General features: G+C 38.5%; 2 protein-coding genes across 16 annotated transcripts in view; one reads left to right on the top strand and one right to left on the bottom strand.

Annotated features, from left to right (window-relative positions):
- The window catches only part of LOC18441682 (nucleoporin (DUF3414)), a 91514-nt gene extending 85081 nt beyond the window's left edge, over positions 1–6433 (top strand). For 11 of the 13 annotated variants that reach the window (XR_016040223.1, XR_016040221.1, XR_016040224.1 and 8 more), the window contains 6 exons: positions 190–297; positions 2915–2973; positions 3291–3678; positions 3915–5432; positions 5702–5909; positions 6015–6433. Coding sequence is in view for 9 of the 13 variants with exons in the window: in XM_088846038.1 (XP_088702164.1) it covers positions 190–297; positions 2915–2973; positions 3291–3678; positions 3915–5432; positions 5702–5909; positions 6015–6115 (2382 nt within the window). In the remaining 4 variants the exon portion in view is untranslated. The remainder of the gene's footprint in view (positions 1–189; positions 298–2914; positions 2974–3290; positions 3679–3914; positions 5433–5701; positions 5910–6014) is intronic. The other 2 variants (XR_016040222.1, XM_020671830.2) reach the window with 1 other exon arrangement.
- LOC18441683 (putative E3 ubiquitin-protein ligase LIN-1) lies at positions 6419–27693 on the bottom strand. Of its 3 annotated transcripts, none has more exons than XM_020671833.2 (17): positions 26017–27693; positions 25306–25699; positions 24505–24553; positions 23958–24419; positions 23785–23882; positions 20712–21989; positions 10857–11001; positions 10151–10408; positions 9761–10070; positions 9527–9651; positions 9320–9439; positions 8923–9054; positions 7733–7855; positions 7534–7644; positions 7258–7401; positions 6662–6913; positions 6419–6572 (listed from the first exon to the last, which is right to left on the bottom strand). In XM_020671833.2, exons 1-17 carry the CDS (start codon positions 26549–26551, stop codon positions 6555–6557), a joined length of 4554 nt encoding a protein of 1517 aa, XP_020527492.2. In that variant the 5' UTR covers positions 26552–27693; the 3' UTR covers positions 6419–6554. The 3 variants fall into 3 exon arrangements, with proteins under 3 accessions (XP_020527492.2, XP_088702168.1, XP_088702169.1); XM_088846042.1 differs by having other exon boundaries at positions 9761–10055; XM_088846043.1 differs by lacking the exon at positions 26017–27693 and having other exon boundaries at positions 25306–25465; positions 25662–25699.
- Positions 27694–27998: the final 305 nt, after the last annotated feature.

Raw genomic sequence — 27998 nt, 5'->3', positions numbered from 1 at the left:
AGCATGAGAGAGTACCTTTGGCAGGATACAGTTTAAAGAAGGAACTCTGACGTTTTGGAGATGAGTTTATACATGTACATCAATTTTTATAACTCATGGATAATGTTTCTTAAATCATTGTTTTATCTTTTGTCTCTTTTCTTAATTTATTGGTCTAGACAATTCCTTTAACATGGTGCATATTTGCAGAGGGCTGTAAGTCTTTGTATTGTGCATTTAATCAGCAAAGTCTTGGTGGGTGATGTCAAGTATTTGACTCTGCCGTTTACAGCCAAGATAAGGATGATATACACAAAGGTACTTTTGATGCTTTGTTTTGTAAAGACCACTTATGGATTGTGTTTATTGTTTCAAAAAGCATAACACAAAGTGGAATACACTGGGATTACTATATATATGCTGAATTTTATATGTTGAAAGGATATAAAAGCACCATTACCCTCTTGAGGGAGTATGATGACTTTTTTTACATGCCTCATGAGAAAAACTATCACCTAGAAGACCTGATAAAAACCAAACTATATCAATTACCACATAGCTCTCTTTCATAATCCTTGTTCTTAAAAATGTGCCACTCACTTCAAATTAATATCGGCCTTTCAATTTATTTATTTTTGCAACATGTACCCTAAGTTTTTTCTCTCCTTAAACTAAGACCAATTCATTTCTTTCCAAAATGCCAGGTTTGTTTCTTCTTATTCATTGAATTTTTCTTTTCTTTTCCTGATTTGGTTTCTTCTCTTTATGGAAAAGTACATATAGTAGGCTATGGAGTTTGCTAGGGATGGAGGGATCATGTCACCTCTGTGAAAATGCGACTAATTTTTTTGAGATTTGGGAGGGAGGGAGGGTGGCCAAAATCAAGGCCTAACTCCTATGGCATACCTGTGAAGATACTACTAATTTCTTTTAGATAAGCTTTGTCCAACCTTTTATGAAAATAAGTTTATATTATGCTTGCATTTGGGTATCAGACAGTTGCTGGCACCTCTCCAATTATCTGATGTCAACAGTAGATGGTTGGGGTGTGTTCTTCTTGCCCTCAAAGTCTATAAAAAATCATACCATGAGCAGTGGAATGTGATGCCCCAACCATCTGATGTTGACATTGGACAGCTGCTGAGGTGATAGCAGACTGTTTGAACCCGAGGAAGTGAGGAAGAGGTTTTCCTTTCCCAAAACTAAGTACTAACTCTCATCCCATCTCTGTAGAAATACTACTTGTTTCTTCTAGACAAGGTTTGTTCTACCTTTTACTGAAATAAGTTTTTGAAATGTATATTATTTTAGCATTTGGGTATCAAACAGTTGCTGGTGCCTCCCCAACTGTCTGCTGTCAACAGTGGACGATTGGGGTGTGTTGTTCCTCCCCCTAAGTCCATCAAATATCTAAACAGACCTTGAGCATGGAAATGAGGCAGCCTAACCATCTGATGTTGTCATTAGACAGTTGCAGAGGTGGTAGCAAACTGCTAGGCACCCAAATGCTGATATAATATGCAGACCCATAAGTTTTCTTCTTTTGGAAAATAGATCCCACTCATTTCTCAAGCCCATCATTTCCCCTTATCAATAGGTGGGCACCTCTTAAAAAGAAAGGGGTGAATAACTCTTAAAACAAGGCTAGCAAATTTTTTGAAGCAACTAGAAGCACACCCCTATCTCTAGGGTTTATAAAATTGCTCCAAAAGATGATTTTTTTCTGAGTAGACTTCCCATTATTAAATACTCTTAAAACAAGGCTAGCAAATTTTTTAAAGCAACTAGAAGTACACCCCTATCTCTAGAGTTTATAAATTTGCTCCAAAAGATGATTTTTTTGTGAGTACACTTCCCATTATTAAATATTTCTAAGATGTTATTCATTTACTGCTTAAAGTGTTTGAATGAGATCAGCTTTGTGGTTTCACAAAACTGTCCTGTAGTTAACTAGAAATTTTTTTGTATATGTTGCTCGATCTCCCATTCTCTAAATATCTACACTCCTTGTTTCAAATTTCTTCCACAAATCTATTTATTGGTTGTCATCTGTGAGTTTCTCCCATTCTCTAAATATCTACACTACCTGTTTCAAATTTCTTCCACAAATCTATTTATTAGTTGTCATCTGTGAGTTTCCTACTTGCATTCCTACTCATTTCTGACTTGGTTATGGACGTAGTTGATTTAGACCTCGACATACTGATGCAGGAAGGAAAGGTGGGATATTAAGTTCACCCTTTTCCTGAACTTTAAACAAGTAAAATGGTAAATAATGCAGAAAACATATGGCTGCAAATCAAGCCAACCTTTTATATCCCTATGAGTAAAAGTCATTCCAATAACATAAGTCGACCAAAATTTGACATCTAACCTTTTATATCCCTATGAAACCGTAAAAAATTAACTTGAGATCCAAGTGAACAGTACCCATTAATATTAATGTTGACAATAACCATGAATAGTGCAATATGAATATTAACCAGTGATAGTAAATAAAAAATATAAAAAAAACCTAAAATCCCTAAAAACTTTCAAACCCTATAATTATCAAACTAAAACCAAAATATACATCTTTTGAAATTGACTAAAAATAAAAAATTAAAATAATTTTGTCCTGCATCACATACCCTTGAGCCCTATAACTCTAATCGTACTATGACGACTCACAAGAAAAATAGTACAATGTCATTGTGGCCTCACTCAGCCCCTGGATACAGTACAGTGGTATAACCTCTTGCAAATGAAAGCACTTGTTTTTTGATAGCCAAAATTCTACTCAGATGTATAAGAAATCACTACATGCTAAGTGTTCAGACTATTCGATGCCTTTAATGAGTTCTAGTTTTTGCGCTACGAGTGTTTTCTTTGGTCGTTGTCTCTCTGCTGCAGTTATGTTCTGATGCAGTTGCAATTCATTTTTTGTTTCTTGCAGTTGAGTGAACAACCTGCATTTATTGAGCTCTTAGAGCAATATGCGATGCAAGGTTACAGGTATTATCTTACTCACTGTGATAGAATTAGTCTATAAACATAATCATTGATTTGACCTCAGTTCTCCAATGTCAAAAATGGATAGCTGAGGTGAACTGTTCCTCTATTCAAAATCGATTGTAATCTGTTGAATGACTTTGATTGGAGGATTGGTTCACCTGAACGTTGTTGTCATTAGATGGTTTGGCGACATGAACCATGCACACAGCATGGTTAATGCTATCATAGTGAACGTTTCCTTTTCTTATTCTCACTGCTCACGCTTCTTGTAAAAGTATGGGTTTGTTGATAGCATAAACATTCCTTATTTTTTGCAGCAAGACAGAAGAACTGCATGCTTTAGTTCTTAGTGATCTTTACTATCATCTACAAGGAGAGATCGAAGGTCGTCAGGTTACTTATGGTCCTTTCAAGGAACTCATGCAGTATCTTCTGGAAATAAAATTTTTGCAGACCAACACCCATAAGGCCTCTCTAGATTTTCATTCACCTGTAAATAATGCTTATATGTTCCTTGATCCTATGCACGTACAAGAAGATATGGGATTAGAGTACTGGGACCATTCAGATTGGAAGGCATCCAAATCAATTGCAGAGAGTATGTTGCAACACATGCATAAAGCAAATATGGTCGTTTTTCTTGCAAATTCCCAGAAGATTGTTCTAAAAGCATTAACGGGAGTGTTCTTGGTATACGAGAGAAGTGTGAGTCTTACCTCTTTGTACCGTTTTGTGCCCATTCTTTTCAAACAAGCATTTAATGGATGTTTGTCAAACTCTTTTGTTTTTTAATCTTGTAAGCATCTGATATTTCCATGTACCACATGGCCCTAACAATCTCATTGGTGGTCATGCGGAAGCTTTAAAATATGGTTTTTCATTGGTTTTTTCTATGTTTATGTAGTCCAAATTTTTTTTCATTGTTTCTGCTCTCTGTGCAGTTGATGGAGAAAAAACCAATATCTGATGCTGGAGTGATTTCTGAAGCATCCCTGGAGTCCTCTCTGAATTGCGTTTGTGAATGTATGCATGAATTGGTAGAACCCCTACACCCAGCAACGAGTAATTCTGAATTTAAACTGAACTTCTTGGCAGCACAGGTAGAATTACTATTCAACCTTGCTGAATGCTTTTATAGACGAGTTTCGCTGAATACTAAAAGGAAGCAATTCTTGTCAGTTTGTGTACTGGTCATGAAAAAAGCCAGTGTGATCCTAAAACTTTTATTGGATATTGGACCCTATACGTCCGGACATGATAATAGCATAAAGATGCTCCTTTCTCTTCTTTTGGTATCGGCAGAGTTTGTTTTGTCAATATCAGAAAACTCAGTTTCAGACAGAAAGGATGTTGATCATGCATCTGCAGACATATGTCTCGTGACTTTGGCACTCCTGCCGGTGCTCTGCAGTTGCATTGAGAATTCTCAATTCTGCAGTATTTCTGTGGCTCTAACTGATCTTATACTGAGAAGCTTCCTGGCTTCAAGTACTTGGGTTCCTGTTCTACAAAAGCACCTTCCAGTACTATCTCTCGTTCGTTTACTCCAGCTAGATAAAGCTTTTGTCTCCATAACCGTAATCTTGAATTTTGTACTGACACTTGCACGTATAAAAGAGGGTGCTGAGATGCTTCATTCAGGAAATTTCTTGTTGTGCCTTAAGTCTTTGTTTGAGCGCTTCTTGAATGAAAAGGCTAATACCCATTATCCCGAGGATAACAGTCTCCCTGGGCAGATATGTAGTCTTGGCATGGCAATTGTCACTGCAATGATTAATTCAATAGGTGATGATCCTTCTCGCATCTCTGCGATGGGGGATACAATGTTGTACTTCTTCTCAGAGAAGGCATATGTGATTTATTCACTATCTGCTCCAAACATTCCTGAAGATGACTGTCGCAACAAGAAGGCCCGTTTGAGGAAGACTCAAACCTCTTTGACAATGCTTAGGGAGACAGAGCACGCTCTTGCCTTAACCTGTAGGCTTGCTAGGAATAATGGCACATGGGTTAAGGCCATGAAAGGTATGGACTCCCAACTAAGAGAGAGAAGCATACATCTCTTGGCTTTTATTAGCAAGGGACCACAGCGCATTAGAGGATTCTCAGATGAGAGTATGCCTTTCGTCTGCCCTCCCATCCTCAAAGAAGAGTTGCAATTATGTGAGAGGCCCCCTTTTATTAACAGCAAGCATGGATGGTTTTCACATTTGGCCTCGGCTTGTATATCCAAAAGTAAGATGATAGAAATAAAGGACTCTAAAACTGCCACTCGAAGCATGCAACAAACATATTATTCCAATGTAGTGGCTGTACAATTGTACAGAATTGCTTCTCTTCTTCTGAATTTTCTGTCTTTTCAAGCTAAAGTGGCGGCTAAACGGGCCGAGGAGGTTGGGATCATTGACCTAGCTCATTTCCCAGAGCTTCCAATGCCTGAGATTTTGTATGGTTTACAGGTGGGCTTGTACACATTCATACCTTCAATATAGCTTTTTTATGAGAAAGTATGGCATACAAAGGCAGGGTGTTGGCCATTCTTTCTCAGGCAGGGCACTGGAGACAAAACTGTAGTTCTAGGGTTGATGATGCTTTACTGGAACTAGTTCATTTCCATGTTTCGAGAACAGCTGTGGAATTAGTTCCCTCCTGTGGATTACAAGCGTATGCTTTCCCATGTCTTATTACCTTGATGCTTGAACTCATTCTATAACCAACCATCTTGCAGGATCAGGCTGTCGCTATTGTCACGGAGCTATGTGGTGCTGACAAACCAAATCAACATCTGCCTGAGGTTCAGAATGTATGTTTCTTGCTCTTGCAGATAATAGAAAAGGCCTTGTATCTGGAACTGTGTGTCTCACATATCTGTGGGCTCCAACGAGTATCTGGGCGTGATGAAGATTTTTCAAAGGAAATCAGGGCCCTGATTCGAGGTATGGGCCCACTATTTCGTTCAATTGTTTTGAAACATTATACATCTGTTAGTGGCTATGATTCCATGTCATAATGAGCATATGCATTTGTTCTCCTATTTTCAGTCACAGAGGATAACGCATTTCTAGAAGCGTCATTGAAGTCCCTGATGCAGATTGTGGCAATTGTCTACCCAGGGTTATTGCAGTCAGAGGGGATGCTGTAATGGGTTTTGTTTAAATGTGAAAGTGTTGTTCTTAGTCCTCGATGATTGGATTAGCTTCCAGAACCAAGAGGAACATGTAAGCATGAACAGTATTCTACAGTTGTCTACTGGAATTGTGAATTTCTGGTTATTTTCGTCTTTTTGATTGGTAAGTAGGTGCTTTGAACTGGCAACATAGTGTGTATACTGAGGTATCAGTAATAGGTCTCAAGGTAGAGCTCAAATTATTTGTTGGATTTTCTATTTGGTCATTGAGCCAATTCTGCATATTGTTCTGTAAGAAGTTGGTAATTTCTTATCAGATTTTTCACAAGTAAATTGAGACTCTTATTGGATGATATGGGCAATTCCAGGAAATTTACATAATGAATGTAGAATGGTGAACAATGGCCATTTTTCCCTGACATAGTATAGTGGAGCGAAGCATTCGAAGAAGCCTTCAATCCAATGCCCATGCCTGCAAACATGGTCCTATGAGTTGTTAGTGGGATATTTTCTTGCTAGCTTAATCAGAATCTGTTCAGATATTGATTTGTTGTAATCTACCTGGATTTTACCATCTGATGAAGTGGCAAAGAGCATATCTCCATCAGGATCTGCAGCCAAGCATGTAACCTTCGCATTCCCATTGACACCTACTTTAAGTGATCCAACTCTTAGAAACCGCTCTCTTAACCAGATCTCAATTACTCCACATTTTGTTCCTGTAAATATGAGCTCATCATTGACTGCAATGGAGTAGATGTCAAAGCCTGTCATTAATGATCCCACTGCTGATTTGGTGGACAGGGAGAACACCTGCAATGCCGATTTTTTAATGTCCATTCATCAGAACTGAGTTATGGTCAATAATTGTTATAATAAGAAAAAGGAAATGCAAGTAATGTACCTAAATCCACGTGATACTTATTATTCCTCACAAGGCATCGAATGACACTGATCATGCAAAGGGAGGTTTAATTTTTCTTATACTGATAATTAAGGGACGTTCCTGTTGTCTATTACAATTATGGTATCTTTGTTCAATGACATGTTTGTTTAATATTTTTTGAGATTGGCTGATACTTTATTCATTTGAGAGCACAATTGTATGTTTGGATCGACCCTAATGATAAAGCCAATGTTATTTGAAATTGACGTACCTTCCCTGCTACCCCATCAACTGAGGAACCACCTGCAAAAAGAAGGCCATCGTTAATGTGGAGAACGTGGATCGTCTGCTTTCCCAAAAGCTTTCTTGTACCCGAAAAGAATGTGCCTGATGTTCCTCTGCACAAATCTACTTCCTGTCCAGCCACATTTATATATCATCCTCAACAGATGAGAAATCCAACTAGAAAATTTGTAATTCTCTGGATTGCTTTTATGACCAACCCACCTACCAACCACATAGTGTCTGGAAAGCACAATGTACTTACCTGGATGCTGTAACCAGTGCAACCACAATAGAGTTTGTCGTCAGTCATGGCAATGGTCTTGACATGTTTATTGGAGTTTATATTTTTCGGAAATCCACTCCAGTTGTATACCTGCAACTTTTGCCAAACCATGAATTACTTGATAACAAGAATGTTCGAAAATATATTCTTTTCTATATGATGTAGAGAAAAGTTTGACCTTAGTGCCAGTCCCCTGAGAAATGAAGCATGCCATTTCACCGTTAACTGTGAGGCTGCACACTGCTTCTTTCACTTCATAAACCTGAATGCAGTGAATCTCTTCTGGCCCAATTCCCCAAACCTGTAAGTAGGGAAACTATCAGAAACATTATGCAGCACTTCAGAGTTATAGGGATTTCCCAGATGAACTGTTTTAGCACTGTTAATTGCTTAAGCGAGCCCAGCCATGTAAAGAAGACACATCACCCTGATGGTTCTCGTTGTTTAGAATAAACTAATCAGATTACAGATCATGAAATTGATAATTTCCATTCATTATCGACAAACTGTGAGACCAACTTTGTTTTATGGGGTGCAATGCTGGGAGGTCAAGAAACAACATACCCATAGAATGAGTGTCGCTGAGATGAGAATGTTGAGATGGATGAGTGGCAAGACAAAGATAGAATTCAAAATGGATACATTCAGGATAATTTAGGTGTGACACCGATAGGCAATAAGATGAGAGAAAGTAGACTTAGATGGGCTGGTCATGTGTGGTGTAGATCCAGCACACACCTGTTGGGAGTTGCGAGTTAGTTGAAGTGGAAGGCTCAAGAAGGGCATGGGGTAGGCCCAAAAGGACATTACTAGAAGTAATGAGAAAAGATATGGGGACTTATGGTCTCACTGAGGGTATAGCCCTTAATAGAGCAGAATGGCGGACCAAGATTCGTGTAGCCGACCCCAATTAATTGGGAAAATACTTTGACGATGATGATGATCGACAAACTGTGCAGAACAACCCCTGGCTTGTTTAGGGGACTTCTACATAGTTCTTCTAATTGTTTTGGCCATTTTGAAATCTAATGATAGGCTGTCTTTATTTTTAAGTTGGTATATACTCCATCTTACTGATCCCAAAAAATTACAGTACCATTTTGTTGAAATCATTAGGATTTTAGAGAGCTGAAATATGACGATGTTATTGGATTTTGTAGACGTTAAGATATGATTTATATGCTCCATCTTGCTGATTCAAAAAATTAGAGTACCATTTATTGAAATCATTGGGATTTTAGACAGCTGAATATGACGATGTTATTTGATTTTGTAGACGTTAAGATATGATTGATTGAGTGCATTAAAGCTATTTTTCATTGATGAAACAGTGTTAAACTATATGGAGAGCAGAAGAAAATTGCTCACCCGAATTGTTTTGTCAAGGGAACCACTGTATAGCTTTTCCCCTGAAAGTGCAAGAGATAGGCTTGTGACAGGCTTTGTATGCTCTCGAGCTTCTTGTATCAACCTCAAAGTTCTCCTTCCTGTATCCCACACCTGAAGATGGAAAAGAGTTCTCAAAACTTTTTCAAGCCATCGAATAATTTAATCTGGGACTTCGAATCCTTTCCTCAAGTCTTAATGAAAAGAATACGGCTATGCTGATAATAGTTTTCCTTGGTTGTTACTAATTTCTAGATGAATGACAGATTCTCACCCTTTATCTATTACACTTTCATTTGATAGGTCAAACATAAACTTTGGATTTACTCGTGCATTGTTATATCTTATGCCTGGATTGATATGCTGATTGAAAGGATACCTTGATATGTCCATCAGAATGGCTGCTGAAAAGCCTTCCTTTTGAATGAAGCAAGGACAGAATTTCACTATTCGTACTTGCATCGGTCTCAGCTACTACAGCACATGACCAGAACTCTGTCTGCTACATGACAGAGTATTAGGACAAGAAAGTAATAAAAATCTGTCACATGGTTATAAGAGCATCTAAAAGATTTGTTTGACTTACAGCGTCCACACATGGCGAGTTTATCAGTGCTTTCAATGTGTCTCGTACCGCTATTGAAGATTTCTTGAGCTTCTTCAGTGGCTTGCATATACTTTTTGCATACATACCCACTTCTTTTAGAGCATCTGTAAGCTCGAAAACAAATCAAATTAATGCATATGTTTACTTATTTGTCTTTCTGAACACATTTGGAACAAAATAATAATGTAGAATAGGCATGAATGTGCATTTTACCGGGATCATTAACAAAGCCCTTCAAAGAAAGGGCAGCAAGAATCTGCTCCTCTTGATTTTTCGATGATAGGAGGACATTAATAAACTGGTCAAGCAAACAGCGTTGAGCAACATCTCTTACTCCAGTATCAGGTAGAACAAGAAGCATGTGGGATAGCCATGTGGCAATAACTAAACAGGATTTCGCTAGCTCGAGTGAGTCACTCTTGAGACATTCTTCCAGTGCTTTAAAAATAGATCCATGTTCGTGATTGGCAAGGACAAATGCTACTCGTTTCTCCCAGTTCCTTGAAGCCTTCTCTTCCACTTCCTGCACGCATCAATTCACACTTACAAAGGGAAGGATGAATGGGAAGAAAATGATTATAAGGTAAGTACTGAGCGGAGCACCATTGTTTCTGGAGACTCATTATCCATTTTCCGTATTCTCTCCGCCTTCATGAGGACATTATACTGCCGATCCACCCCTGCTGCCTTGAGCAATAACGCCTCTGTGAGAGACTTTCCTGAGGGAGTTAAGCGTCCAGTAAGGGACAACAGCATGTCGACAGCTGTGATGCGATAAATTGGGAACTCTTCAGTCCGAAGTGCTTCAATTAGAGCCTCTATGGCTTCCTCTCTATAAATGCTCATTTTCCGAGGTTCAACCTGCATGTGCCATGACCGTGATAGTTGGGAACGGTTTTTCCCATTGTTAAACAGATGAAATATATTTTAGGGAAGATACCAGGATGGATATGTTTTTGGGAAGATACCAATACAATAACTGACACTCTTAAAAATTCATGCAGGTGGCCCAGAAACTTGATATATCAAAACAGAAACTGGGGTCTGTCAAAAATTCGAATGAGAAATTTGATATATCAAAACAGAAACTTGGATTTGTCAAAAATTCAAATGACTATTGTTTCCTTATTAAAACATGATATTGTAATATTTTAAGTACAAGATTGGATTCTATGTCATTCTGGAAAATATTTAAGTTAGTCCAAGTACTGTACTACCATTTAAAGTTCCTGGCCAATTGCATGATCTATGCAGGTGTTAGGGGTAGTAGCGTAATAGTTCTAGCTGTTTGAGAAGCTGATAAGCATACCAAAAGATCCAGCTGAAGAAGAATATTGGCAATTAATGGTCTTTGTTCCAATGGAGCCATCTGAAGATACACTAGAAATGCGTGCATTGTACTGAATGCTCCTTCATCTTTGATTATCTGCAATACCTGATTGCAGAATGTTCTCCTGAGGGAACACAAAGGATTAAAGTTTGATGAATCAAGATATTCTATCTTAAGAAGAAAGGCAAATTATTTCATGAGGTCATTTTGGATTTAGAAAGTGGCTGAGAATATATGAAAATGGAACCCATATATATATATATATATATATATATATATATTAGAGAGAGAGAGTACCCATTCCCTCCATCTCCATCTCATTGTCACTCTTTTAGTCATTTCACTCACTTGTGTCCATCTCTCTCTCTCTCTCTCTCTCTCTCTCTCTCTCTCTATTTCTCGAAGGAGATGGGTGAAGCCTCTTTTTTCATGGATGGTTCTTGATCTTTGTTTAGCAAAATCCAATCCCTTTCCCTCCGCTCTCTCGACACTGTTTTAGTTAACTATATAATCTTTCTATCCCTTCTTGCTTTTATCTGCCCTTTCTCTCTTCTCAAAGCCTCTTTTTCATCCATGTCTATTTAGATGCCTGGTTCTTGCTTTCTTGGCAGAGAAGTGCAAGCCCATGTGGAGATTTCTGATGTTATTTCAGAAAAAAAGCATATCCAGGGATGGCTTAGTTGTGGTTCAGAATAGAGATGCACGCATGGAAGTTTCTTCCTTACAATGAAAATATGAACATCTGGAAGCTTCTTGGTTCGATCATGACAAGCAGATTTCGAATCTATGCAAGTTCTTTTGCTTCAATCTGAACTTTGAACCTCTGCAGGCTTCTTGGTACAGTCTTTCAGGTAGCAATAACCTTTAGTGGTTTTATATCTCTATTCTTAAACCATTGCATTGATCCATGAGAGGAATGTGCGAAAATTGAGATCCACTTTGGGGTTTTCCTCGATTTACCCACCACAAAAAGTGTGTGTTCTAATAGAAAAATCCTAGCCACACAAGAATCATTGTTTAAAACACGGCCGCATCAGTGCATATGTGGCTGCATTTGAAGTGCATCGCATAGGGGTGCATATGCATTTTGGGGGGATGCACCCACATATGCACTACATCCTACCGCATAGCACATAGTGCATATTGACATCATAGCTTGTGGGTGAAAATAGTGCTCACGAGAATGGGTATTTTGGTCATTTTCCTCTCCGAAAAGGGGGGGGGGGGGAAAGGGTCTGGGGGGCTATTGAAACCCCCCGCCCCCTCCCCAAACACAAAAAACAACTACATTTGTGGCTGTTTTGGTACAAATGAAGAGAAAAAATTGGGTAGAATTTGTTTTTGTAAAAAATTGTCAATTTGCTCTTGAGGTTGGTTGGGTTGTCGATAGGGATTAGCGTAGGCGTTATTTTGAAGAAGTTTGAGCATAGATTCGTCAACATATTGAGGTTTCAAGGCCGGAGTCTGCAATTGCGATTATAGTTTTTGAATGTTTATGAATTATGATAATATGATGTCTTCTAATTTCTTTTATAAAGTTACTTTAAATATCTAGTTTCTACTTTCTAATGTTTTCTAACATGGGATTTAGAGTCTCTGCTGATAAAATTGTAGTTAATGAATAAATAAATCCCTATTATCAGATAAATCACCTCCATATTTTTTTAATGCATTAACCTATTTTTTGATATTTTTTGGAATTCTTTATATTATTGATTGCATCGGGGTGATGCACCCACATGTAGACCACATCGAATCGTAATCGCCACAACGGTCCCCCTACCGTATCCCGCATTTTAAAACACTGACAAGAATGTTTGCAAGTCGAAGATTGTGAAGAATGAGCTGGGATATCGTGAGAGATGAAGGTGAAACCATTAGAGAGATGCAATCACGTTGGTTTAGAAATACTAATATGTGTAGTGCTGGAGGGAGAGAGTGAGAGGGCTGCTGGAAGGACGGTGGAGATGGAGGTGGCAAAGAGACAAATAGAGAAATGGGGTTCAAAGTTAATGGGAAATGCAAGCTCCGTGAATAGATAGAGAGAGATGGAGGGAAACAGAGAGGGGGGCTGGAGAATGGTGGGATTTAGGGGTACCTTTGTTAAGACTATGTATTGAATGCATGCTTTAGTCATTTTTATTTTTCCTTTTGATCTATGATGTCATAATTATCATAGTCAAGGTCCTACTTGTAAAAATATAAGTACTTAATTAAAGAAACATCCTCCTAGTTAGAATTCCAAGGGGCTTTTCGTGCAATTCTCTGTCCCTTGTTCTCTCTCTCTCTCTCCATGCTAAGCGTTTCTATCATGGTATCAAAGTTTGTTCGAAAACCCTAGATCTCAAGGCCCTGCAAGGATCTTCCCACAACATCTTCTTCTATCTTCTCTCAACAAATAACAATCATATTCTCCAACCTTCTCTCAAGCAAAATAACAGCCATCCTTTTCCACACAAACCTTAACACAAGGTTCTATATATCCTCTGTCTTTTCCTTCTTAAAACCGTAATTTTCTCTCTAGGCACATTCTTTTTTTTATTTCCTCTAATTTTCCTCTTCATTCCCTCCTCTTAAAACCCTTATCTTCTCTCTACATGCTTACTTTCATTCAACTTTCTAATTTTCTATGTCAAAATCCTATTCTCTTTTAAGGTTTGCTGTTCTTCTTCATACATAATCTTATAAACGCAATCACAAAACCGTACCAAAATCTCAAAATCTCTTTCCTTAAAAACCCTAATTTTCTATACTCTCTCTCGAAGGTATTATGTGCCAAGTTTTCTCTCTAGAGCAACACTCGCTTAATTTTTTTCTCTCTAGGACATCACAGACCTAACTGTCCAGCAATTTTTCTGTCATCCTCTTGACAAAATCTCAAAATTTCTCCCTCCTTTTTTTGTACTCTCTCTGAAGCATTAAATGCTCAAATTTCTTCCCCTAGGGCACAATGTGCTCACTTTTCTTTCTATGGAGGCATTATGCACTAATATTCTAACAACCTTTTTCTCTTTCTTCTCGACTGCTAGCTAACCCATTTTCTATGGGGACTACAAGGTTGATTTCATCAAATTTCATAACATGGAAAGCCAATATCGAACCATTTGTTTGTCATCAGAAACTAATGTGACATTTAAATGGTTCTTAAAACCTCCTAAATTCCTTACAAAACATGAGATTGATCATCATCATCATCATCATCATCATCCAAGCCTTATCCCAACGCTTCACTATGAATCATGCGCGGTACATTGATAGATGTAACTTTGATCCATGGCTCATGTTTTATAAGAATTTCTTCGCACCATGAGGTGATATTCATAGGCAAGAAAACATGGTGCCTTGATCTACTTATTGGGCTTTATATCTCACCCCTTTGACTTTCTTCTGTGTAGACTGACAGTTCGCAGGTTGAGGACGGGCAGCTTGGTGACCGCGGTCGGCTGGTAGAGCCTCGTATTTTCTTGAGGGAGCATTTCTTTTGATTGTATGTTTTAGATGGCAGTTGGCCATATAGTGGTTTTTGTTTTGAAGATATGTATAGTTGTTGGACCTTTGCACCACATCTCTTCTCACTACTTCCATCCATGTCCTTTTAGGCCTTCCCCTTGCCCTTTTAGAGCCTTCCACTCGAACAAAATTGCCCCTCCTAACTAGTGCTATATTAGGTGTATGCTGCACATCACCTAAGTGTACTTTCTCTCATCTTATCACTTAATGGAGCCACCCCTAACATCCTCATCTCAGCTACACCGATCTTATGGATATATTGTTTCTTGATCGCCCAACATTCAGTCCCATAAAACATGGTTGTTCTTACGCTGTCCTATAAAACTTCCCTTCAATTTTATTGGTATTGCAGCGATCATGTAAAACTCCAGATGCACATCTCCACTTTGCCTACCTAGCTCTAATTCTGCGCCCAATATGTTCATCAATCTCTCCATTCTCTTGGATAATTGACGCAAGATATAAAAAATAATCTCTTGTAGGTATTTCTTGGCAATCAGTCTTAACTACTTCTTCGTTTCTACTCCATATTATTGCTAAACTTCAATGAAAATGAGATTGATGAGACTGGGAAAACGAAGGAAGTCTCCTTCACAAACCCTTCATATATAAAATGACTTGCTACTGATCTACAACTCCTTGGATGGATCAGTGCAATTCTCTATGAAGAAATTCTCATGGAAGTTGTTGGATTGCCGATAGTTGCTGAATTATAGAAAGCTTTAATCAATCCACCTTGCAGGAGTTAGAGGCATGTGTGATGCACTTGAAGCTTCCCTTCAGCAATGCAAGCAAGAAAAGTTGATGATCATCAAATATTGTAATAGAATTAAAGGTCTTTGTGATCAGCTTGCCATGATCCAAGATTCTGTCAGTGATAAGGACAAGGTATACTATGTCCTTGATGGCCCAAGGGATGAGTACAAAATTTTCGTCATCTTAGTCACTGCTAATAATCCTTTATTTCCCACATTTTAAAAGTTGCACCCATTTCAACTACAACATGAGTCCCTCTGCCATAGTCAACTTACATCGAAACACGCCCAAAATCAAGATTCTCATGTTGGTGATGATGGCCAACACCTCTGCAAATTTAATGGTGGACATGGATAGGGCGGTGGCAATAGAGTGGAATAGCAGGTGGATTTCGTCAATTTCCACCTAACCAAGGGCGTGGCCTTCTTCCTATGTCTAATTACTATCTATAAAATGCAAATCTAGTGTATATCCATGGTGACATGTTGAATTTGTAGTCATCGAAATCATACTATCACTACAGTCAGGAGGGACAAAGTTCGAATATTAATGAAGACAAAGTAGCTGCCCTAAACATTTCAATAGAAGCCATGACATTGCCTTCATCAATGATCAAGCATGGATTGTCGACAATGGGTTAGCTAACCATGTTACTCGTGATCCTGGTATATTTCTCTTGTGACACTTATTTTGCTAGTTGTTTTGTAATAACTAGAGATGAGTCCTCACTCCCTAGTACACATGTAGGAAATGTTCTTGTAAACTGTTTCATAGTTTCTGTTCTTTTGAATAATGCAGTTTTAGTCCCCTAAAATCAAGAGTCTCATTTTTGTTTCCAATTGAGACAAGAAAATAAGTCGGACTTTGTTTCTACAGTGTCCTCTATTTTTTTGAAGGATTCATTGTCTGGGACAGTGTTCGCTGAGGGAATTCGTCCTTGTCGTTTATAGGTCTTGAATAATGAATCGAGGAATCTCCCATTATTAGTCTCTACATTTCAAATAAGTGAGGGTGTAAATATTTGGCATCACCATTTAGGTCACGACAATCTTGAGTTGGTCAGGTCAGGAGGCTAATTCCATCGTTATCTAAGGGTGAAAATTTATCTTTTTTTTATGCTTGTCAATCGGGTCAACTGTCCCAATCCCTTTTTTAATTCTAATAAAAGAGCTTCCTTGCCTCTTGAAGTACTTCATTTTGTTGTGTGAGGGGCTGCACCGGTTGCTTCTTCTTCTATACCAATATTAGGTGATCTTTGTGGGTGATTTTTCATGGTATACTTGGATTTATTTCCTTTAGGAAAAATCTCAAGTATTCGAACATTTATACAATTAAATTTTTTTCTTGAGAACCATTTTGTAAGTCAATTTTGTTCTTTTGCAATGAAGGGGGACTTGAGTTCCAATCTTTATATTTAAGAACTACTTAAAAAATAATAGGATAGAGTATCAAATTTTGTGTCTAAATACTCCACAACAAAAAAAAAGTAGTGGAATGAAAGTGTCACCATATTGGTGAGGTTTCGTTTCCTTGATGTTTGCTAGTGGGGTTCCAAAATTGCTATGGACGGAAACTTTTCACATGCTGTTTATGTCATAAATCGATTCTCATTAATGTTTTGAATGTCTAAACTCTGTATGATCTATCTTACTGTTAAGTATGCAGATTATTTGGTTTTTTTATCTTTTGGATGTTACACCATGTTCATATTGATCAGAGTCAATAGAAGAAACTTTCTCATAAAGCGGAAGTGTGTATTTTTGTTGGATATGAAGACAGTAATGAAGGCTATCATTGTTAGAGCCCTAGATTTAAATGTGTTCCTATCTCAAAAAAATGTCACCTTTGATGAAATGAGGATGTGCAATCCACTTGGAACCATTTTCGGCAAGATGAAAATGAGGCCAGCAAGTGCATAGTTTGATTTAATTAGCACGATTCTGTAACTCAAAATGAAGAAGTTGTTCTACCTGGACGCACTCTCGGTGATACTCTTCAGCCGAGAATTGTTGATGAGGATGTTCCTCATCACCCTGCGAAGATTGTGAATATCTTTATTATGAGGAACTTCGATCTGAGCAACAATATGATGTTGCTCATCATCACCCTGGCGAAGATTGTGAATATCTGTATTATGAGGAACCTCTATCTGAGCAACAATATGATGTTGCTTCCAAGGAGTTGATTGTTTATCATAGAGGAAACCAAGGGGAACAGATTGGTTCCACTCTGTGTATCAGAAGGACAACATTGTAATGTGGGTGTCGAATTAGAGAGACAAGAAGCTCGTAGGATCAAACATTCCTTTTATCGCATCCCAACATGACTTTGACTCGTTTATCAGATGTGGGAACTCATTCTGTACCCACACTTGGCTTCTGTGGTGAGAAATTTTCCCACTCTGTAGAGCTTAGTCCCTCTTCCTTCACCAGCTCTCATTCTTATGCCCCAGTAACTTACCCATTAGCTACTGGAACGTTAATTTTCAGGATCATCAATTAATTTTCCTTCACCAGATCTCATCCTAAAAATTAACGAAGCATGGCAGGTATGCCCCAGTAACTTACCCACCCTCGTTATCAAAAACAAAAAAAAACCTTGCCCACCCTCGTTATCACATTGTCCCTGTAGTAAATCATGTATGCCAATTTATGCATGCTCCAACAATGTTCACTTGGAAGCGTTAAAACATACAATCTGATACATCACAGGTACCATTAATCAAGGCATCACATGTCACACAAATCGTATAGAAGATGTATGTGTTTCTTCAATCATTGGATACTTAGATGCCGATTAGACAGGAGATCCTAACTCACACAGGTCAATTTCAGGATATTGTGTTTATTTAGGAAGAAAATTGTTATCTTTAAGGAGCAAGAAGCAAACTCTTGGGCAAGATCGAGTACAAAAGCTGAATACAGAGGACTGGTTGGTGTTGTAGCAAAAATCTTGGATTCAACACCTGATTATGTCACTTGGGTATACGGGGCAATGCTCAACAATTTATTGTGATAAATGGAGTGCATTAACTATGACGGCTAATTCCATCTTTCATGATCACACTAAACTCATTGACGTCAATTATCATTATGTGTGCGAGAATATAGAAGAAGGGGCAAATCATTGGGACTGAGAATCAAAGTGCTGTTATCTTTACCAAAGGACTCACAAGTGAAAGGTATCATTTTTATATGACAAATTCTACATTCCAACACAATGTACAATTTGAGGGGGCATGTTCAGAATATGTATTGGATGCATGTTGTAGTCATTTTATACTTTGTTTTTTACCATGATCTCATAAATATCATAGTCAAGGGCATACTTCTAAAATGAATTATTTATAATTGTGTGTGTGTGTGTGTGTGTGTGTGTGTGTGTATATATATATATATATATATATATATATATATATATATATATATATATATATGAGATTGTATACAATGATACCATTCACCTTTAATACAAGGTGGTCACAATTATTTACAACCATTTGATGTGAAATTTGATTGCTTAGATGTGTCACAAAGTTCGAGAAAATTTCTTTTGAAGTTTGAGCTTGGTCAATGGAATGATTGCAGCCACCCAATTTCACATCCAATGGTCAAGATTAATGTGACCACCTTGTACCAAAGATAAATGGTCTCATTCTATACTTTCCCTATATATATATATATTCATTCAATTGAAGAGGCACTCACCCCCTAGTTAGAATTCAGATCAATCTCCCTTGTTCTCTCTCTCTCTCTGTACCTCCCTCCCTCACCCATGCCAAGCTTTTCTATCAACTTCTCTTTTGTCAAACAGAAAAGAAGAGAATGAAAAATAGTTTCTTTTTATAATGAAGAGAATGAAAAACTGTTTATTGCTGTATTTCACTCAGCTGACCTAATATTCCACCAAAAATTTTTCTTTTGGTTCAAAATGATCAATATGTAGAATCAGAACAAGTTATTGCTGAGATTCGTGCTGGAACATCCACTTTAAAGGAGAGGGTTCAAAAACATATTTATTCTGACTCAGAGGGAGAGATGCATTGGAGTACCGATGTGTACCATACACACGAATATACACATGGTAATGTTCTTCTCTTACCCAAAACAAGTCATTTATGGGTATTATCAGGAAGTCCATGCAAATCCAATATAGTGCCTTTTCCACTCCACAAGGATCAAGATCAAATGAATGTTCAATCTCTTTATGTTTATGAGAGATATCTTTCTGACCTCTCAATGAATAATGATCGAGTGAGACACAAATTGTTTGGGTGGGATCATAAAAGGGGGAGGGTGACCTGATCGAATTATATCCAGCAGGAATTGGGATTCCATATATCCCCTTATTCTCCACGAGAATTCTGATTTATTGGCGAAGAGGCGAAGAAATAGATTCATCATCCCATTCCAATATGATCAAGAATGGGAGAAGGAACTAAGGCCTCCTCGTATCGTGATTCAAATACCCATCAAGGTATTTGACCTATAAATAGTATTCTTGCCTATTTCGACGATCCCCGAAACACAAGAAGCAGTTCAGGAATTGCCAAATATGGGACCATAGAAGTCGATTCAATAATAAAAAAAGAAGATTGAATTGAATATCAAAAGACGAGAGTTTGGACCAAAATACCAAAATTCAAATCAAAGTAAATGGATTTTTTTTTCATTCCCGAAGAAGTGCATATCTTACCTTGATCTTCGTCCATAATGGTACGGAATAATAGTATCATTGGAGTAGATCACTTTGAATATAAGAAGTCAAGTAGGCGGCTTGGTCCGAGTGGAGAAAAAAAAAAGGATTGAATTGAAAATATCTTATGGAGATATCCATTTTCTTGGAGAGATGGATAATAGATCTTTCCAAAGTTTTATCTGAATCTTACAGCTTGTTGATATCAATGGCCTATAGTTGGGGACTTATGAACACAGGGTGCGTGAGGGACTTGCATTAGATATAGGGGAAAAGATTGTATACACCCCTGAGCTAATTTCTATAGGAATTCCTCACGGCCAAAACACAACCTATCTAGGGGGATTCATTTTGGCCCCAAATTTTGTGGATGACCTACATTCAACCCAATGAACAAGCTCATAAAAAGAAATTTCTAGGAAATGTTATCTTTTAGGAGAGAGAAATGCAATGCATATAAGTTAGTTGTTGTGTGTAAAAGGAAAAACAGTGTTAGATCGGGGCTTTCAGGAGATTTTGACCCCAAATTTTGTAGATGGTGCCATCATTACCAGATGAATAATTGAAAAAGTTGATTTTGAGTTCTTATAGGCCTAGATTTAAAATAGATGGCCTACATTCACCGAATTTTCTTTCCTAAAGATATCTGTTTTACATTTTTCTTCTTTACTTCATAAGATTGTTTGCCGTGTTCAAGAGAGTGTATGTGCAAAAATTTATGTAAAAAAGAAACCCTCATGAGTTAATTTTGTAGAAATTAGCTCAATGGAGTATGCAAGCTTCCCCATGAATATCTATGTGTCTGTGTCTGTGTGTAAAGTTGTTCAACACAAATGAAAAAGAGGGCAGATAATATGCAGAAGCAGAATATACCTGTGTACAGAAACTAGTTCAGACATAAATGCCATGCAGATGCTTCTTGCCCTGTCATTGCCAGCATGAAATAGTTCTAGAACTGGAGCTAGCTCTGCTCTGTTTGCTATCAAGTTGCTGCAGCTCTGGTCCGCTCTCATGCAGCATACAAGTATCGATACAACACAGATTCTGCCTTCAACACGGTCCAGGTTCTTTATCAGACCAGGAAGAGCGTTCATAGAAATAACTGATAAAGCATTCAGTGCCCTGCTATTCTCATCCCCACCCAATAGGATCTGTTCAAGCATAGCGATGGCTGCATCGTTGGGTTTAATCCCCATCAGGAACTCATTCTCTTCCTCACTCTTGTTTAGGATCACTTGAACAAGCGCTGGAACAAGGTCATGCGACGAGAGCTGGGAAAATGTGGGTTTCAGTTGATACATGAGAACAGAGGCTTCTGCTAGTCCATTCTTTAGGAGTGAGGCCAAGCAATCAAAATCAGTGTCCACACTGGTCAGTGTCTCTGCAACACTCTCATCTGCAAATACTAATTCAGATAGAATGTATATTGCAGTCCCCAAAACTTCCCGGTTGACTGTAACGGAAAGTATCTCAACAAAACCATTTACAATTGTGGGTTTTGCTAGGTAGGTGTGCACCCCAGGATCTGCCTTTGATGCCTTCCATATCTTTGCTATGGTTAAAAGGGCAGCTTCACATTCTTGCAAGTCTTCTGAAGTGCATATACAGGATGTGTAAGGCTTCAGCTCATTTATCACCATGTCCACAGCAGCTTGAGATATTACACTTTTTGGAGAAGTGGAAACAGCTGCATGAGTAAACCTTCTATTCCTCTTATCGCCTATGGGAATATCATTTGTAATCTGTGTAGGAATTGGGTTGAAAGAAGAGGACATGATAGACCCTAAGGATGATTCTCTCGAAGTAAATGTTGTTGGTGTTGATGCTTCACTGTTTGAGAATTCGTGGGCTAGATCAGGATGCTGTTCCTTCCATGAGGTAATCAATCTCTTCAATACATAATTTGTTTTTGGTAGAGTGGTTGCGGAGAGATTCTGGCGGGTGATGGGGCACGTAGTATTTCCTCTTTCTAGCCACTCCTGTATTGCTCTTCTCTCGTAAGTTTGGCCTGTTTCTAGAGTAACTGGATCATTGAATAGCTGACCTGTGATTGGGCAGACAAAGTCCTTGGGTGGTCTCTTTCGTGGAGTTAATTTCTCAGATGTTGGAATTGACGTGGTGCTTTTACTGATGTCTTCCTCGCTTTCAGTACTGCATAATTAGATGACTGATTGTAAGTTTTTTATTCTGCAAGTCATTCTAATGAGAATGTCAGACATATATGGATTGAAATGGCAAATGGTAAATGTTTCAATAATGTGACCCTGTATAGTAAATAACAGGCAGAGAATTGTTATGCACAGTTGCATGTTCGGTGGGATTTCAAATAACAGATCAATGTAGAAATTCATTATTTCAGAAAATCGCTGAGGTTAGCAAGAGTTTATACCAAGTTGTGCTCTAGAGCAATGATTCTGAAAAGTTTTACTAACTGCAGCAAGATATGACCAACATGTTTAATTAAGTGGGTGTCTTTTATTTATTCCTAAAGGCTTTTTTTTTTTTCTTTCTTTGTTGGGTGGTGGGGGGGTGTTATTTTAAGGGTAATATAATGTATTTTTTGCATAACATTAAGGATGGAAGATGCTCTTTTTTAATTTGACTCAGATGCCTTTTAGCTTGAAAAGCACAAACAAAACTAATCTTTCAAATATTTCTTCGGAAAGCCAGGTGGCCATTGTTTCACCTTCGACACAAACAAGTGATATAGGCATCATTAGATTTCCAAATTCCGTCAAATGTATTTTTTTTTTAACCAAATGACAATTTGGTCAAATGTCATTTGCTGTCTAGGGATGTTTGATTGGCTGAATTAGATTTACAATTTGTTATGGTGTGGTGTGATATTTGGTTGTACTGTTATGATGGACTGAGGGTGACAATGGAATGGTGGTTGTGATGGTTGTGGTGGTGGCCTGGTAGCAGTGGTGTGATGGCGGTATTAGTGTCTAGACAGTGGAGGTGGTGATACCGGTGGAGTAATGGTGGCTACGCAGTGCTAATAGTAGAGTGGGTGGTGGAGTGGTGTTAGTGGTAGTGCAGTGGGTATTGGTGGTGGTAATAATGATGGTGAACATGGTTGGGGGGGGGGGGGAGAGAGAGAGAGAGAGAGAGGGATTTAATGTGGTTTTGAAGAAAATCCAATTTGGGGACCTAATTGCAAATGTGAAACAATTTGGGGGCCTAATTGCAATTTTGAATTAATTTAACTGTGAAATTAAAAAACCCCTTGACATTAAATGCAAGTGACAATTTTAAATTGGCCCAAATTGCTATTTAGCCTGGAAATCAAACAGTGCTATAGTATGTGAAGAGAAAAAGGATGTCAGTTTGCACTGTTTAATGGTGATGAGTGGCATGGAGTGGTATGGTACAAGAAGAGAAATTGAAGGATGTACATTGTAACTCAAGTATGTAGTATGGGACGAATCGTTTCTCGTCTGTATGAGTATAATTTGAGGTGTGGAGACAGTCTCGGGAGATACATTTCTTATTAAATATTTGAGGGTACTATTGTCTTTTCTTTAATTGAAAGAAGTGTCGCATCTTCTCTAGCTCTGATTGCAAAACATAACTGTTTCTAGTATTCTCTCACATAATCCTTGTTCCCTTCACTCAAATTTTTTACTATGAATGGCCAACCATTTCTCCAACCTAATTGGCTTCATCTTGTTCTTTCCCTACAAGAAGCTCCCTGCGTATCTTGCTTCAACTTCGAACATGTGACCTACAGGGAGACTGCTGCTCATCTGTATATGGCAAGCTATGCGAGTAAAATTAAATTTGTATATATGACATACATTTGGAAAATGTTATGCGCGTTGGATGTGAATAGATGTAGAAAATGGAATTGTGGTGAAATACTTCTGTAAGAGTTAAGGCTCGATTGTTGCACTTGGATTTTGCATATGAAAGGTAGAAAAACAATAAAGGTGTATACTCATACCCACTTTCAGGCAGTTGGGTCTTTGAGATGCCAAAACTCAAACTCCTTTTACTGCTAATATCTTTTCTGCTACTCCTTTGGACTTCCTGAAACAGAGTCTGTAGGAGGAGACTGTTAAAATACCATTCAGTTTTCAACTTCGGTCAAATCCGTAGTTTAATGAAGAGATATACCTTGTCTTCCACTTCAGATCCATTAGAGCTTATGCTGGAATCGTTGCAAGTCGGGGATGCCGGTAAGGAAGAAGAGAGAGCAGAACTGGAAAGACGAGTGGAGAGGAACCGTATGATCTTTTCTGGTTCTTTGGTGTATATATTAGGGCTTTGTTTTAGAGATGGGGAAGTGTTTTGCTTTTGAGATGGGACTTTTGGGGAAGGGCTTCGTTTTGGAGATGGAACGTCAAGGGAAGGGGCTTTAGGGGTATCCATTGGAGACAAGTCCTTGGGAGAACAGCCAAGTTTTTGCATTCTAGACCCACTACCAATGTCTTCACTTGTTCGAGTAGGAGCGACTTGTTTCAGAGACTTGAGTTCAGAACCCATCTCTACATTATCTTGATAGACTATGGTATTATTATTTTGCATGTGTATCTGGTACTCAGTAGAATCTTCCTGATCATTTTCTTCATCCAAGACCTGACATTTGGACCAAAAAGCCACAATGCAAAGTAAGGAGAATCACATGGAAATGTAGGGGTGAACTGTATTTACAGAACATTACCTTGTCATCTAGGTTAGCTGGTTCGTCATCTTTTGTGGATCCACTGGAACTGTACATCAAAATGAAAATTTTAAGTATTCACTGAGTCACTTATAATGTTCTGCTTAACACTTAAGCCCATTCTTACATGAAGTTTTATATAAAAGTAAAACGAGAAAAGGAGGAAATGGGAAGCCTTTGAATTTTTAACACTACTCCAAATGCACTCCCTCATACCCATGGGCTGCTGTTCTAAGGTACAATTATATTTGAAATTTGCCAAATTAGATAAAAAACTCCAGACATAGAAAACTTATGACAGTTCCATCTCATGATTTCTCTTGGCTGAATGAAGAAATTATTAGGAAAAAAGAAGCAAGTCACATATACATGGCAACTCTATCATTCTGGGTTCCTTGGAAAAATAAATAAATAAATAAACTCTTTACGATCCAAACTTGTACAGCACCAATCTTAGCAGTCAAACCCAGTCAAGAAAAACTAGCTATGAAAAACTTCCGGCAAAAACAGTGAGGAGATATTGTAAAGAGAGTTTCATCACCATTCCTCTAAGACAGCCAAAATAACAAAAATAGTATTAGTTTTGGTGTTAGTGGAAGTGATAGTAGTAGTGGTGGTGGTAGCAGCAGCAGCAGCTGCTGCAGCAATAGAAGTAGCAGTAATAGGTAGTGGTAGTGGTAGTGGTAGTAGGAATAGCAGCAGCAGTAGTAGCAGCAATAATAAGGAGAACAGTAATAATATTAATAATAATGATAATAATTAAAAAACAAAAGCTAGCTGGACAGGTAAGTATACACCTACCTCCTTTCACTCTCTTTCTTATCAGAGAAGAAAGAGAAGCCAGCACTCTTTGGTAGGAGTGGCCCGAACCTCACAGCTTTTGGAATTGCCCTGCTGACCTCATGCAATGGCGTCATCGGTGGCTCTGCAATGGGCATCATCGGCATCCCCTTCCGCCCAGCTGTTGGATCAAAACACAAGCACTCCTTAAAATACCTCGCATAAAGCCTTGTGTGCTCATCCAAACACTCTGCATAATCTCTTTCTAGCTGCTCTAGCTTCTCAGCCTGATCAGGCCTCATCCCCACCACCAATGACTCCTCAAAAAACCGCTCTAAATCAGCAGTAAAAGAGAGATCAGCAGAATCAGGAATCACCTCTATTACAATCCTATGCCTTCCCTCTGCGTACCAACCTGTAATCATGGTTCAAAATATTGTGTTATTGATTGCTCTTGGCTGTAATGTTCCATTCTATTGTTACTTGATAAGGCCATTATATTGATCAGTTAAATCTTCTAGAGGGTTGCTATCTTCACCCATGAAGTTGCTATAATATGTATATGGGTGGAAACTCACGCCAGTTTGTGTTTGGTTTAAATAGCAAAGCCATAGGTGCTAAGAGCAGTGCCCTTATATCAAAGTTCAAAAACATGAATGCCTTACCCTTATTACTGCAATAACAGCCGATAGTAGCATTATTTTCTTTCATTAGAAAAGGGAAAAGCCTTGCCTGCAAGTGAGCCCATATGGGGCATAAAGAGCGCCTCCCAGAGCTGAGGCGCAAAATCGACCCTCCCAAAAAATGGGTCCACAATAAATATTTCCAGCGCGTGCATTGCTGAGTTGTGGAGATTGTTTCTGAGCTTCCACACAAATGCAAGGTTTAGGTGGGCCCATGCCGAGAGATATGAGTTGGGGACACCAGCCGTGGAGCGCGATGAATGAAGCATCGCGCAAACATGGAGCATGCGTTCAGCATGGTCAAGACGTGCAAGCTTGGCCTCAGGATTAGAAGTTGAAATTGCCTCTTCGATTGCGTCGATTCCCCAATCCAGGTTTGCAAGGACTGCTTGGTCAGCATAGTTGACTTCTGTGGCATCATGGGTGTCTTGGGCAGCAAGGCGCTCCGCACAGTGGTCCTTGTGGCGTAGGCGCTGATCGCGGTCGAGGAGGTGATCTTGTGTGAAGCTGCCAATGGTGGATGTTATGAACCTGCTGATGTCCCTCCCATCCAATGCAACAGTTGCTGCTCCCATGTTGGCCATCGTCTCTCTCTCTCTCTCTCTCTCTCTCTCTCTCTCTCTCTTTCTCTCTCTCTCTCTCACACACAAAAACCCTTTTACCCTCTTCTTGAATCGTTAGAGCTCTGTTGCTTTTAACCTCTCCATTCCAGTCTCTCAAGAGCTCTTTTTCTGTTCTCTCTCTAAAAAGCTCTGTTTGTTTGACTTATGTCCCCATTCTAGCTTTGGTTCTTGTCCTCGTGCTTTCTCTATTGCTATGTTTGTTTCATTCACCTTTCTCTTCTCTACCGGTGTTTATTTCATCATCCTTTTCTCTCTAGAGCTCTTTTTCTTTTTCTCCACCTTCTCCCTGTAGCTCTATTTGTTCTTTTTGCCTCCCCTGTCTGCTTGCAGCTCTATTTGCTCCTTTTGCCTCCCCTGTATGTCTGTGCACACCAAAGTTCGCTCTCTCTCTCTCACAAGAACCAAAAAAAAGGGCATGGTTTTCAAAGACTCAACCGCAGATTCATATGTTACATAATCAATCCAGCACTCCACGAATTGAAGTTTACGAAGTACCTGACTATTGTCAATTTCTTCTTTTACATTGCCCAATGTGTACCGTAAAAATCAGTAAGGGATATTCGACAACTCAACTCTGTGCACTGCTTTCTAAGATGGAGAGAGAGAGACTGCAGTTCATTCCTTGTGTTAAAAGGACAGCGCTGTGCGACCCATAACTCTAGGGAAGAGAAGGATGAGGCTCAGAAGTTAACAAGACCAGCCCCTTGTGTTTTTGTTTTTAATCTCTCTCTACAAGCTGTCTTAACTCTCTCTCTTCACTCTCACAATTGAAATGGGAGTAGAAAAAGCGCGTGATGTGGGCAGGCAAGGCCGGCCATTGGCAGGCTCCACTTGCATTGCATTGTGAAAGATGCCATTGTCATCGCAACGCAGATTCTTGGACGTGCATGTTTTGTCCTTTCATGAGTGTGGACTAAGTAAATTGGGAAAATTAGCTCTCTTGGACTCACTCCATGGAAAGAGACAATGCCATCTCTCTCTCTACTCTCTCGCTACTCTCTCTCTCTCTCTCTCTCTCCATAGTACATTCTCTAGAGTCAAGCTTTATGTATCATATATATATTGTCCTATATATGTATACGGAAATGATGGCGTAGGCTTACTAGTTTACAGTTGCATATGAGTCTAACAATTTGAGCCGATCAAATGGTCACAATCTCATTTTGTATGTTAATTTTAATTTATTTTTTATAAATTGAAATCACATGAAAATCTAGGTTTTTATTTTTCTTATCAATGTGCACTTAATAAAAATATTAAAAAATAATAATTTACAAAATATTACCCTTGAAAAGTTTTTGGGGTATTTTGATCAATTTATTTTGTACAAAATATTTTTTTGATATTTTTATTGGATTTTTCTATTTTTAAAGAATACAGGTTCAAAATTTCAAGTGATTTGGATTTA

This window comes from Amborella trichopoda, chromosome 9 (assembly GCF_054954075.1).
Source record: "Amborella trichopoda isolate Santa Cruz 75 chromosome 9, AtrichopodaSantaCruz75HAP2 v2.0, whole genome shotgun sequence".
Classification (NCBI taxonomy): Eukaryota; Viridiplantae; Streptophyta; class Magnoliopsida; order Amborellales; family Amborellaceae; genus Amborella; species Amborella trichopoda.
The sequence above is the reverse complement of the archived record's forward strand: the minus strand, read 5'-3'. Positions and strand labels throughout refer to the sequence as shown.

What these genes read in the sequence shown, in the direction of transcription:
- LOC18441683 (XM_020671833.2), bottom strand. Translation starts at nt 26,551, where the DNA reads ATGGCCAACATGGGAGCAGCAACTGTTGCATTGGATGGGAGGGACATC. An exon ending in CCCTTGACAAAACAATTCGG is followed by an intron (nt 7,856 to 8,922) that starts GTGAGCAATTTT and finishes CCCTACTTACAG; the next exon opens with GTTTGGGGAATTGGGCCAGA. An exon ending in TTGATGGGGTAGCAGGGAAG is followed by an intron (nt 6,914 to 7,257) that starts GTACGTCAATTT and finishes TCGGCATTGCAG; the next exon opens with GTGTTCTCCCTGTCCACCAA.